Source organism: Lotus japonicus, chromosome 5 (assembly GCF_012489685.1).
Source record: "Lotus japonicus ecotype B-129 chromosome 5, LjGifu_v1.2".
In the NCBI taxonomy this organism is placed as follows: Eukaryota; Viridiplantae; Streptophyta; class Magnoliopsida; order Fabales; family Fabaceae; genus Lotus; species Lotus japonicus.
Window position 1 is genome coordinate 34,784,729 of NC_080045.1, and position 12,125 is coordinate 34,796,853.

A 12,125-nucleotide genomic window follows, 5' to 3' on the forward strand; every position below is an offset into this window, starting at 1 on the left:
CATAGTAAATGACTGATGGTATAACGCAAAAAATAAAAAAATGACTGATGGTATAACTAATTTTCTCATGTTAAAATATTCTAAATGTTCTAAATGGGAACAATGAACAGCCACAGCATGACAAATTTGCAATAAACCACAGGCATGTCCTGCTAAAAACATGTACGCATACATACACAGTATCCCAGGCACATCAATATGCGCCACAAGAGAGAAAAAGAAACAGAAATGAAGGGTTTTCACATCTTCTCATTGACGCCAATTAGTACCTAAGTTGCTCTCCTATGGGAAAATGGTGCTGTCAAATTCAAGCTGGAGCCCAAACCAACGGAAAATTCCTGGTAATAAATAAAATTGACAGCATTCTTCATCTCTATATATTTTTATATCCTGAAACCTTCCGCAGTCTTACTAGAATCCCCCTCCAATGTTACTTCATAGATTAAACTAGCTGGAAAGTTTTTGTATCTGTATGTCCAAAAATGGCATGCCCACATCAACAACAGAGAAGGCATGGTTGCAGTTGTGGGCCCACAGTATTTTATGAACTGACCAAGACTAACTTGCCAAGATTATGCCAGAACTTCAATGTAAAAGGGTCATTTAAACTGCATTTAGGCTTGGTTTGGTTCTATCTTATGTCAGTATATTCAGGAAATTCTGTACAATCATCAAGGCCTGAGATTAAACCATCTACATAACCATGTGGGACCACTTCAAAATTTTCAGTTTCAAATGAACTTTCCCCATTCAAATCAAAAGGGAGATTGCTATCCATATCTATTCCAAATTCGCCCGTAGAGAACGAAGTCATATCAAACCTCAGATCCTTCAGTGATGGCATTGACTCTAACAATGGCCTGGCCTGATGATGTTCACTTGGATCAAGCGAAGCTTTTCTGGACTTCGACCTAGACGGCTTAGTTAAATCAGAAACAGCCGACTTTTGCTTTGCAGAAGATTGTACCCTGGATCCAGATCGAGACCTTCCATCGTTTGTCGGGAATGCTGAAGAAGCCCATCCAGAACTGTCTTCTTCACATGCTCTTGCTGCTTCCCTGATGTCAAAACAAACAAAATACATGAACACCATAAGCAGCTCTTCAATAGTAACAAAGATGATATATACTTTACAGAATAAGGACTTGAGGAAAGAAACTTTGGCGTTGATTGACATATTTAAATACTGCCTATGTTGAGGGAAACAAACAATAGCCAACTGCAATGATGTGGGTTTACTTGATGTGCACAGAAATCCAAGTGTTTAAATCACGACCAAAATTCAAGGTTTGAAGTAACAGCAAAAAAGCATATTCTTTATTGGGTCAGTCATACTTGAATACTTAATATGAATCATCGATAGGAGAATTTTGCTCCAGCATAACAAGGACATAATAAGCAGGCACTGCTCTAATTACAAAGCCCAGAGACAGATAACAACGAAGTTAAAAACACAGCCAATACTCCGTTGTATCTCATCCAAAGAGATAATAGTTGACAGACCAACACCAATCATGCTTATCTATTCCAGCCAAATTTGTATCTCAGCACTGATTCATGCCTCACATGGAGGGGCCAAAAAGAAGACTAGCAATTTGCCAATGTACAAAAAACCACAGAAAAATTTATGAATCATCAATACATAGAGCAACAAAATGTATTTTATTGAGTGGGCGCCCAATCAAAAGAATACGAATTCTTTGACTTGTTTTTTAAAGAACTTGTCACTATGGATGTCACCCTTAATGGGAAAACACCTTTATTTGATACTCATCTTCATGTGGGGAGAAAAGTTGAAGATTCAAAATAATACTCTCAAATTTCAGAGATTTCAGACTCAAATTTAATCATTTAATGCTCCAAATTACACAGAAATCACAATCGCGAATGACTCAAACCTGTCAAATCAAGCTAAAGACAAGGACTTACAAGTAATAACAGGTTCAGAAAATCCAGAAACAGAGAAATGAGACAGGTACAATGACAAACGGTCTAAACCTCTCTAATTTTGTCTAATCAAGGAGAAAAAAATACTTAAAGAGCTCAAAACCGAATGATCCCCAACACTATTACGAGTCTGAAAAGTGAAAACACATCAGGTATTATTCTTTTTAAATCTGTACAGCTTGTTCCATGTGCTACAGGATTAGTCTTTGAGACCACTTATCTAGTACTTAATGATTTGTATGCCCTCCTTGCCATCCGAAAGGCTGTAACTCATGTACCAAACTTTCCATCTCTCACTCAATGATATAAGAATTTATCACTCCCTTTTTGTGCTGTCACTTACAAGTTACAACTTACAAGTTACAACTTACAAAAACAAATTCCAAAGGATATACAAGATGCTTTAAATGTTCCTTAGTGGAAAGAGGCTGTCTTAGTAGAGATGAGAGATCTTGAAAAGAATCAAACCTGGAAGTAGATCTACCTAAAAGACAACTGTGGGATGCGAATGTGCATTCACAATTAAATACAAGACAAATGAATCCATTGAAATGTATTAAGTTTGGTTGGTTGCTAAGGGCTTCAATCAAACCTGTGGAATTGAATACATGATGACTTTTGCACCTATTGCAGAGCAGAACACAATCTAGCTCTATTATTTTGGCTGCAAAGCTTGATTACTAGATGTTGAGGAGATACGTTCCTACATGGTGACATTTTGGAGTGAGTTTACAAGGATGAACCTCCTGGTTTGACATAACTTCAATAGGAAAGTCTGCAGAGTGCAGACTAGGGCTGTCCATCACTTTCTCGGCCCCATTTCTTTTTAGGAGCTTCCATCGGAGCCGTTGAAAGTGGCTCTACTCATATAAGAAGAGAGAGACTCCTAGGAAACAGGAGTCTAGAGAGCGGATGGGCCCACTCCCTATCTCACTGGCCTTTATTTCCTATTTCATCAGGATAAGGTTCATATCTAACATATACGTTTTTTTACCGCTTTCTTTCTGTGTGTGAATTGTGCCTATTTTTACATTTAGGATTTACATATACAACCCATATCATTGGCAAGATCAAAAGTGAATTAATTATTATTTCGCTTAGAAATTTCAATAGAGAACTACCAAATCGAATGACATGGATTTGTTCATACCATTCTATGACTATCATCGATCACTGCTGGTAATAACTATATGGATTAAAGCAATTACCAAGAGATTGGTTTGAAAGATTCACTTTCTTAAGAAGCAAGGCAGTACACAATGTCAAGGTACTACGTTTGTAAGGTATTCAATAGAAGGGAAGAGAGCTTTGCTAATTTTGTATGTGAATGAAAGTACTCACAGGAGATGATTAAGATGAGAGACAGGTTAAAGAATTCTCTTACAGCAGAATTTAAAATAGAAGACCTAGGTCCCTTAACATGTTTTTTGGAAATTATTGCAAGATCTAGAAAGGGATTGTTGTTTCACAAAGGAAATACATCCTCGATCTACTCAAAGGGACTGCGATGAGTGGTATTATAATTTAGGTTAGCAGTTAGGAGGAAAGGAAGATGGGCTCGGTAGATCACATCCAAATTGGGCTAAGAGCACAGGTGATTTGGAGTTTGGACATCATCCACATACTTTCACCACATAACCTTAAGGAAATGGGTAAGTGGGTCATTTCACTTATATACTTCTCGTCCCTTGCATTTCTATCCAATGTTGGATTTCTTTATTCACACTTCCGCTTAAGTTATAAATCCCGGCGGGTTCCCATCCCATCCCAGCCATGCCTTGGGACGAATTTATTTAAGGGTATTTATGGGTTTTCACAACGGAAAAAACCCAAGAACATCAATTTTGTTCGATCTTTTCCTCTCGTCTACCAACTTCTCTTCCGTTCTATCTTCGCACAGTCCCTCTCTTCGACCCTGAGGCCTGAACCAGCCGGCGACCACCACGACAGGACCTCCGACCTTTCTCTGGCGAGCATCACCCCTGTTCTACCCACATCGACCCTCGTCTTCCCTGTTCTATCCTGTAATTAGCATTTCCTAAACTGAAAATAATGCTGCAATTAGCATTTCCTAAAATCCTGTGTGTCGAGATTGGTAGACACTTTATACAGGAGAAGATTGATGGAGGAGTTATTTGTATTGACAACCTCCCAACAGTACCAAAGGGCGGTTTGACCCAAATTTTAATTCCTTGTAAGCAAGTTGGGCATGTTAGATACCTATACACCAACAGGCGGGGGGGGGGAGGCTGAAGTATTCCATATAGAATGGATTAGATTAGTTGTTAAGAAATTTTGGAAAGATGAGATCAGAATTATGTGATCTTAATCTTCTCCTTTTCAGTAATCTCTAATCAATTCTGCCTATAAATCCTACCCTTATGTGAGGTTATTGGTAAAGAAATAAATTATAATTTTCTTCTCCTAAACTACCATTTCATATGCCGATCTCACGTATGAGATTAGGATAAACCACATCAATGAACCAAGTTGTTACCTGCTATGAAATCAACTAATTTACCCCACATTTCATTGACACACCATGCCATTAAATGAAATGCATTCTGTTGTATTCAGTCATACCTGAAACGATCCTCAGCAGCAGATAAGAACACTTTAAGATGATCATATTGTACTGTTTGCTTTTTCAAAGATGGTGGTGCTTCAGTTTCAGTCCCACATATTGATAAATTTATAGCAGGTGGAAATGAAACTAAGGAATCACTGTCCTCTTTCTGGAACTCCAGAGTTATATCTAGTAGATCTGCCCTCACCGGCATGTCTTCACCCAGGTTAGAGGGGACGATTTTGTCATTCTCTTGGCTACTTCCGGCGTCCTCAAGTGCAGCTGCTATTAATTTCTTGCTCTGGGCTAAATTAGAAAATGCCATCCTTTCAGGGGGTTTGTTCAAAGAATTTTGTGATTGCTGGCCAGTGGAAGTGAAGAATCTCTGATCAAAAGAGAGCCCATTGCAGGTGGCGGATGGATTTTGCCTCCGGTTGACATGTGATGCAACCTTCCAGGCAGAAGAAAGCAATGCAAAAAAATGCTTCTGCAGTAGTAACTCTCTATTTACCTGCTCAGATGCAACACCTAACAACATCCGAATGTTATCCTGCAAAAAGAGATTACTTTACAGACCCCCAACAAGAAAGGTAATAGAGATTAGAGAGAAAGGGATTGAGAAAGAATCAATATTATTGAGATGAACAACAAGGAGAAAGGCCTCCTTTCAAGGGTTTCCCCTTCTTGCAGAGCCTTATCTCAGCTCTTAAATCTTTACTCTCAAATAAATCCCTTCTAACCTACAGTCCTACTATTTAAGTTATGATGATTGTAATGTGATAGGAACTGAAAACAGAGTTTGCATTTCTATGGAAAAAGCTCAGAGACTAGCTCTGAGTTAGTATGGCATTACATAGTCTAAGAGGAAAACAACAGAAGATAAATTAGAGAATGAACTTCTCTTTCCTAGGCAAAAGCCACCCCAATTACCAAAAGACTGCCTAATTCTCTCCCTCCTCTCCTTCCCCATATGCGTCTTCCCTCCCCTTGATTCCCATATCTTCCTCACCAATTTCCTTCTGCCACATGTCCGTTCCAAGTAGTCTGCATAACAGAATGCTCTCCGCCTTTTCCTTCGTTATTTCCTATCTTACCGTTATTCTTATTCTATCTTCTCCGAAACACCCTCAATGGAGGCCCTTGCATGGGCCCAACAAAATGCAACTGCCTATCTGTCTAGTCCTTGGCAAACTAAACAGATACTGACCAACTCCCTAAATAATTCTGAGTTGATTCTCCTTGTTTCTTTATCCCAGCATGCGATTGGAAAATTTTCTTTGAATCCTGCTGGTCCCATCAGATCAGATGAAAAAAAATATTCTCACGTAGAAGTTTCAAATTTCAGATGACGAATGCCTAAAAGGAATGATGAGATATTTCGTATACCATCGTATTAAATGAAACATGCAATCGATTCCAAATGAAGATGAGATAAAATACATGAGGTCACTATCATCACCTGCAAATATAAAAATGTGGAGATTAAAATAGACATCTTAAAATTGCAAAGCTAACCTCTGTAACTCTAAGAAGACCCTTTCCAGAGCCAGCATTGTTTATCTTCTCATGATTTGCAGTGTCCATCGAGAACACAACATATTTTTGGAATAGTTCTCTGAATCTCTCACAGCAATGGATAGGATGACGATATCGCCCCCTATATGCTCCGCCAGCAGTCATTCCATAAAGTGTTTCACTAACCAAACTCCAGTTAGTACCATATTCATGAACAATGGCACATAATATTGCATCCTCCTGAGGTAGCCAAAAATCAGCTGATGGAATACAATCTTTGGACCCCTTCTTTGATTTTTCAGGTTTTATTGTGAAGATCCATTTCCCAGGCATTGGAACAATGGATATTTTTCCTCTAACCTTACACCTGCTAGCTGTTTTCTGATCCAAGTCAACCATAGTTTCACATGGCTTTGATTCTGCATGTTCATCTAGCACAACTAATGAGTTGGATTCTAAATCTGAAGAATAGACGTCAGGAAGATCCCTCTTGGATTTTTTGGACTTCTTAAATCTGATTTCTTCTTCACCATCAATTGTCAATATAGACTTTTTCCGTTTTTTCTGCATAGCGGAATTTGGAGACACAAAATCCGGACTAGTGTCTCTTCTTAAATCTTGTGTCTCTTCTTTCACAGATCTCAAGCCAGAGGTCAAAGATCCTTTCTTCAGAGATTTGAACTTTGCTTTCTTTGGTTTCTTTTTTGGTTTGGACTTTGAATCACCTGGTGTTTGAATCCTGTTGGAAAAATAAAAAACATTGCGTTCTCAGGGGTTTTTGTATTTAGTGTGTTACCTTGTTTAAATGCACAACTTTCCACATATTTTAAGACTTGTCACTAGTGAAGTGGTCGGAAAACCAATGAGAATAATAAAATTTTCTAAGCCTGGATTAATACCAAAACCCCAACCCCCACAGAAAACACAGTTCATAGAAGAATAAACATGTACTAAGGTGTTAAAATTTGTTTCCAAACAGTTGTAACATTCTTTTTATGAAGGCTAGTGATGAGAGGAGACAATGAAAGTTCAGTGCTGTCTTACTTTTTAGAATCAAAATTTTCTTCAAGCGCTTCCTCTTTCTGTTTAGCTTCATTTTCAAGTTCCTCCATTAACTACATGAAAACAAAAGAAAACACATTAAATAATACCCATAAGAATACAGAAGAAAAAGAAATTAACATTCATCCATCACACCTGATGTTGAGCCAAGGCCTCTACTTGCTGTCGATAAGCCATAGTTGCAAAATCAGCATCCCAGCCTAGATCAAGAATAAGATAGTGTTCAATTTCAGGAGTATGTCATGCATACGAATAAAATATTTTTGTAAGTCAATAACTCAGTATCTGTAACAAGCCGTCAGTTGTACAAGTTAGCATACTAAACATTTGCAAGTACTAATAGTCATCCATAGATCAATTTCAATTTGAAAATTCAATGGAAAAGGACAAGCATGTTCCATATTAATCATCACATTTAAAATTTCAGGTGTGATGAACATACAGAAGGACATGAACTACATGTTATTTTATAGCTTGTTTCATAATTTAATAAATCCACTAAACTAGGCAAGAGACATGTTATTTGGATACTATCATAAGTGAATCACCCTTTAATGAGGTCTAATCTAATGCCAACTTCAATATTTGAATACATGAATAACAATAATTTGAAATTTTATGAAGCAGAGCAGGACATGAGGTGCTTACTTTCATACACTAGAGGCTCCTCATCTTCATCAATTTCGGCTTCCATCTCCTCCTTATACTTTTCAATGCGATCCAACTCCCAGTCAGTGTCCTCAATCCTGACTTCAGATTCCAAGGCTGTTTTATCTATAATTGGATCCCACAGTTCCAAAAACCGAATGGCATACCGATCAATAGGGCGTAGCTCATTCTCAAAGGCTGAGATAGCTTGTCCACATGCAGCTGCAGCTGCAGCCATCTGTTTCACATCAGCGAGCATGTCAACATCATCTTCCTTGGCGGAAACAGAGGGAGGTCTATCTTCCTTAGGATCACTTTCTTTTAATACTAATGCATTTTCTTTATTCAAATTGGGAACAGATTCACCTAACTCTGCAGGCTCATCATCTTCATTTACATATTCATCCTCATCAAGTCTCCCAATGGCTTCTTCTGTAAATTCCTGGTTGTCCACAGCTTCTTCCAGTTCAACTTTCTTCAATGCCATATAATCTGCTTCATCTTCAACATATTTTAATGCAGCCTCTACATCTGCATTAGTTACGGAAACTTCTCCATTGTTCTGGTTTTTCTCCTTTGGCGTGTTTTTAATTGAAAGTGTTCTATGACCTGAAAATATTTCCATAGGATCAAGCTTCTTGAAGAACTCAGTATTATAACCCCCACTTTGTATAACCAGATCATCAAGTGCACGCTTCTGATTTGCTTTCTTCAAAATATTCTCCTCAATAGTGCTTTCACTAATCAATCTATAGATATGAACTTCACGTGTCTGACCGATTCTGTGGCACCGATCTTGAGCCTGTTGATCCATAGCAGGATTCCAGTCGCTATCATAAAAAATAACTGTGTCCGCTCCAACTAGATTAATACCAACACCCCCACTACGAGTTGACAAGATGAAAAGAAAATATTTGGGGTTTGTATTAAAACGCTGCATTAAAGTCTGCCTCTCCTCCGGTGGGGTTGATCCATCTAAGCGCATGTAAGTATAACCATACAAATTAATGAACGCCTCTAAGATATCAAGCATCTTAGTCATCTGAGTGAATATCAGGGCTCGGTGACCTTCTGATTTTAATTTCCTCAACAAAATTGCTAGTTCCTGGAGTTTCCCGCAGTCAAATTGTATAAGACGCCTATCTGGAAAATACAATTGCCGACGGACAATAGCAGGCCTGATTGGCGACAGTAGGGGTGACAGAACATCAGAACATTGCTGCTTGAAAGATGGGTGCAGTAAAACGGTTGTCTCATTTTTACTGCACCAGCAAACAGGAGAAGGTGCCCGAGTGGCAGGAATAGCAAACATGAAACTTTCAACCACATCAGTCATCCTTTGAAATCGTTCAACTGGGGAGAGAACAATGTCAGCCAGCTTTGATGAGTACAGGTATGAAACAGGGTTTGCCTTCATTTGATGAATATCATGAACAGGATGCCTTATGGTTACAAGGTCCCTTAGAGTCGTTGAGTAGATGGCTCGCTTTTTACACCTCAATGAGTTCCACCATGCAATAGCTGCTGCTCGGTCCTTTGCCTGTCTCAGCCTCTCTTCCCAAATTGCCCTTTGTATCTCTTCAAAAATGTTTGTTCCTTGCAGCTTTTTGTGACGTTTCAGTCCGGGACTAATTACTTCTAGATCAGCCATATCAGAGCGTTCAGTGATTAAAGTTGCAGGGGTTTCAATAGCTTGCACTTCATCACTTTCCCAAGAAGTCATGCGATGGTCAAGATGAGTAAATAAAAGACCTAACCCTTCTAGGTCAACTGTTGAAAAAGAGCTAGGCGAAAGCATGGAGCAAACAGAAGAACTTAACTGAATATGAATACCAGACATGTCAAAAGAACTGATAATAGGACGACCCTCAAATAGGTCAGGATGATTGCAAACCTTACGTAGTTGCATGATAATACTAATCATCCCAAAGAAATTGGCACTTGCAAGAGTGGCTTGGGTCTCTGAACTAGCAATGAAATCTTCATACAAATTCCGTTGCCTCTTTGACAGTCTACAGTATATAACATGCTCACGTTTCATTGGAAGTTGCTTTTCCACATCTCGCTTTAACCGACGGAGTAAGAATGGACGAAGGACATTGTGCAGGCGATCAACAACCTCCTTATTAACTTTTTCCTCTCCCTCTACCATCCCTGATATAGGATTACTAAACCAATCCTTAAACTCTTGGTGTGATTGGAAAACATGAGGCATCAAGAAATGCATGAGAGACCACAGTTCCATGAGATCATTCTGTAGTGGTGTACCAGTCAAGAGAATCCGCCGTTTTGAATTGAAATTCAAGAGTGTCTGCCACCTTTGTGACTTCCAGTTTTTAATGAGATGAGCTTCATCCAAGATCAAGTATTTCCACTTTTTTCGCTTGAAAACTTTGGCATCCTGAATAACCAATCTATAAGTAGTTATGCAAACATGGAAGGAGTTTGGTTTTAACCATCCCTGTCTTTTATGTTTTCTCTCCTTTGCACTTCCAAAATAAGTTAAGATTTTAAAAGCAGGACACCATTTCAGAAATTCAGTCTCCCAGTTAAGCATTACACTAGTTGGTACCACAATTAGATGTGGGCCCCAAATACCCTTTTCACAGGCAAGATGTGCGAGCAAAGCTATCGTCATAATTGTCTTTCCAAGCCCCATTTCATCTGCCAAAATTCCGTTCAGCTTTTTTTCATACATCGTGACAAGCCAATCCAATCCAATATGCTGATATTCACGAAGAGAGTACTTTAGTAGAAAAGGGAACTTTGTACGCACTTTAGTTGTCGAGAAGGTGTTTCCAGTTGGTTGTGCAGATCTTGCAGCTGCAGCTGCATCAGCAATTATATCCTCACTTTCCTTTTTTTCTGAATTTTCACAAGGCTCTTCCCATTGTTCTTCTGCCTGGGACTGTACAGAAGCCAGGTGCTCACCAGACTTGACTTCTTCATCCACAGAAATAGCAGGAACTTTCTGTCCAGAATCTTCCTGGACTGAAGAATCACAATGGTCTTCTGATAGAGCAGAAGCATAATCAGATTCACTTTCCCTATCATCACCTTGCTCCTAATAGACAAAAGCATAAAAACTTAAGCAATGTTTTAAAACCAAAGTTAGGCTTAAGTAACAACCAGATATGATTTATGAATATTACCCACCTTTTTATACCTTGCAAGCAGCTCCTCAACAGGCATGTCACTCTCCTTTTGTAATAATGCAATCTGCAAGAAGTAGCATTGTCATAACAATATAAAAAATATAAACAAAGCATATTGGATAGAACGTTTCTGGTGAATGATCCTGAAATTCTAAAGTAACATTCAGAAGCAATATAGGAGAAAAATAAGCAGATAGCTTCTAACCTCGTCCTTGGGATCGATTGCATCGACACATTCCAGTTTTTCCTCCTCGGATAAAGTTGTTTCATCATCCTGGCAATTGTAATTATGACACAGTTGTCAGTCAGTAAACATGAAATAAAAACAAATAAATAAGTAAAATCTTCAATATATTTAAACCAAAGACTCAGCCATCAATGCCAACAACTTCCCAAATGTATAATCTAAATTCTAATCTGATACAATTACATCCAACAAAATTCTTGACACCAAACAAAATTTATTTTCTTTGGAAGAGTACTAGAATTCTGACTAACAAAAGCTTATATTTCACTATATTTGAACTCAGTAACATATGAAACAAAGGCTTGTATACAAGGTGATAAAGTCAAAGCTAGCCATTCAGTTATTACAACTACAAGCTAACCCTGCTTCTTACCATGTATAAAGGCTTGATACATAATAACTGCACGTGCCAGCAGAAACTAATAAAAAAAAATTGTCCGTAAAGCTCAAGCCATTCAACCTCTTGAAAATGTTCACCATTAAATAAACTCATTTATCTTATAATGTATGTGCATGATATTGTCGTTACAGGTGATGATCAAAATGGCATTGAGGATTAAAGCAACATTTCAAGTACCTCCAAACCAAAGATCTAGGCTGGTTGCAATACTTTCTAGGGATTGAAGTGGCCCGATCACATACAAGTATTTCTATTTCTCCAAGGAAAAATGCCCTTGATACTCTAGAAGAGACAAAGATGCATTATTTGCAAACATGTTAATACTCTTATGGACCAAAGTGTGAAGCTTCTACCCAAACCCGGGGGAGAGCCTTGATAGAAAGTGGCACAAGATAGTGTTCTATCGAATCACAGGATTCCCAACACTAACCTAGAGAAGATTAGACAAAGAAAAACCCAATAATACAAGAGTGAGACTGAGTATTCCAGATACCCAGCAACTCTTCACAATATCTACCCAATTAAAGTTATACCTCTCTAATTCCAATTCACTTCTATTTATTCATAGCTAGCAACAGTTAGTAA

At 38.3% G+C, this 12,125-nt stretch overlaps 1 protein-coding gene across 3 annotated transcripts in view; it reads right to left on the minus strand.

Annotated features, from left to right (window-relative positions):
• Positions 1 to 33: 33 nt before the first annotated feature.
• LOC130717161 (protein PHOTOPERIOD-INDEPENDENT EARLY FLOWERING 1) overlaps positions 34 to 12,125 on the minus strand; it is a 30,308-nt gene continuing 18,216 nt past the window's right edge. For 2 of the 3 annotated variants that reach the window (XM_057567296.1, XM_057567295.1), the window contains exons 14-21: positions 11,099 to 11,167; positions 10,895 to 10,957; positions 7,739 to 10,802; positions 7,226 to 7,290; positions 7,073 to 7,143; positions 6,029 to 6,767; positions 4,531 to 5,063; positions 34 to 1,058 (exon numbers count right to left, since the gene is read on the minus strand). In XM_057567296.1, coding sequence (XP_057423279.1) covers positions 632 to 1,058; positions 4,531 to 5,063; positions 6,029 to 6,767; positions 7,073 to 7,143; positions 7,226 to 7,290; positions 7,739 to 10,802; positions 10,895 to 10,957; positions 11,099 to 11,167 — 5,031 coding nt within the window. In that variant the 3' untranslated portion in view covers positions 34 to 631. The remainder of the gene's footprint in view (positions 1,059 to 4,530; positions 5,064 to 6,028; positions 6,768 to 7,072; positions 7,144 to 7,225; positions 7,291 to 7,738; positions 10,803 to 10,894; positions 10,958 to 11,098; positions 11,168 to 12,125) is intronic. The other variant, XM_057567297.1, reaches the window with a different exon arrangement.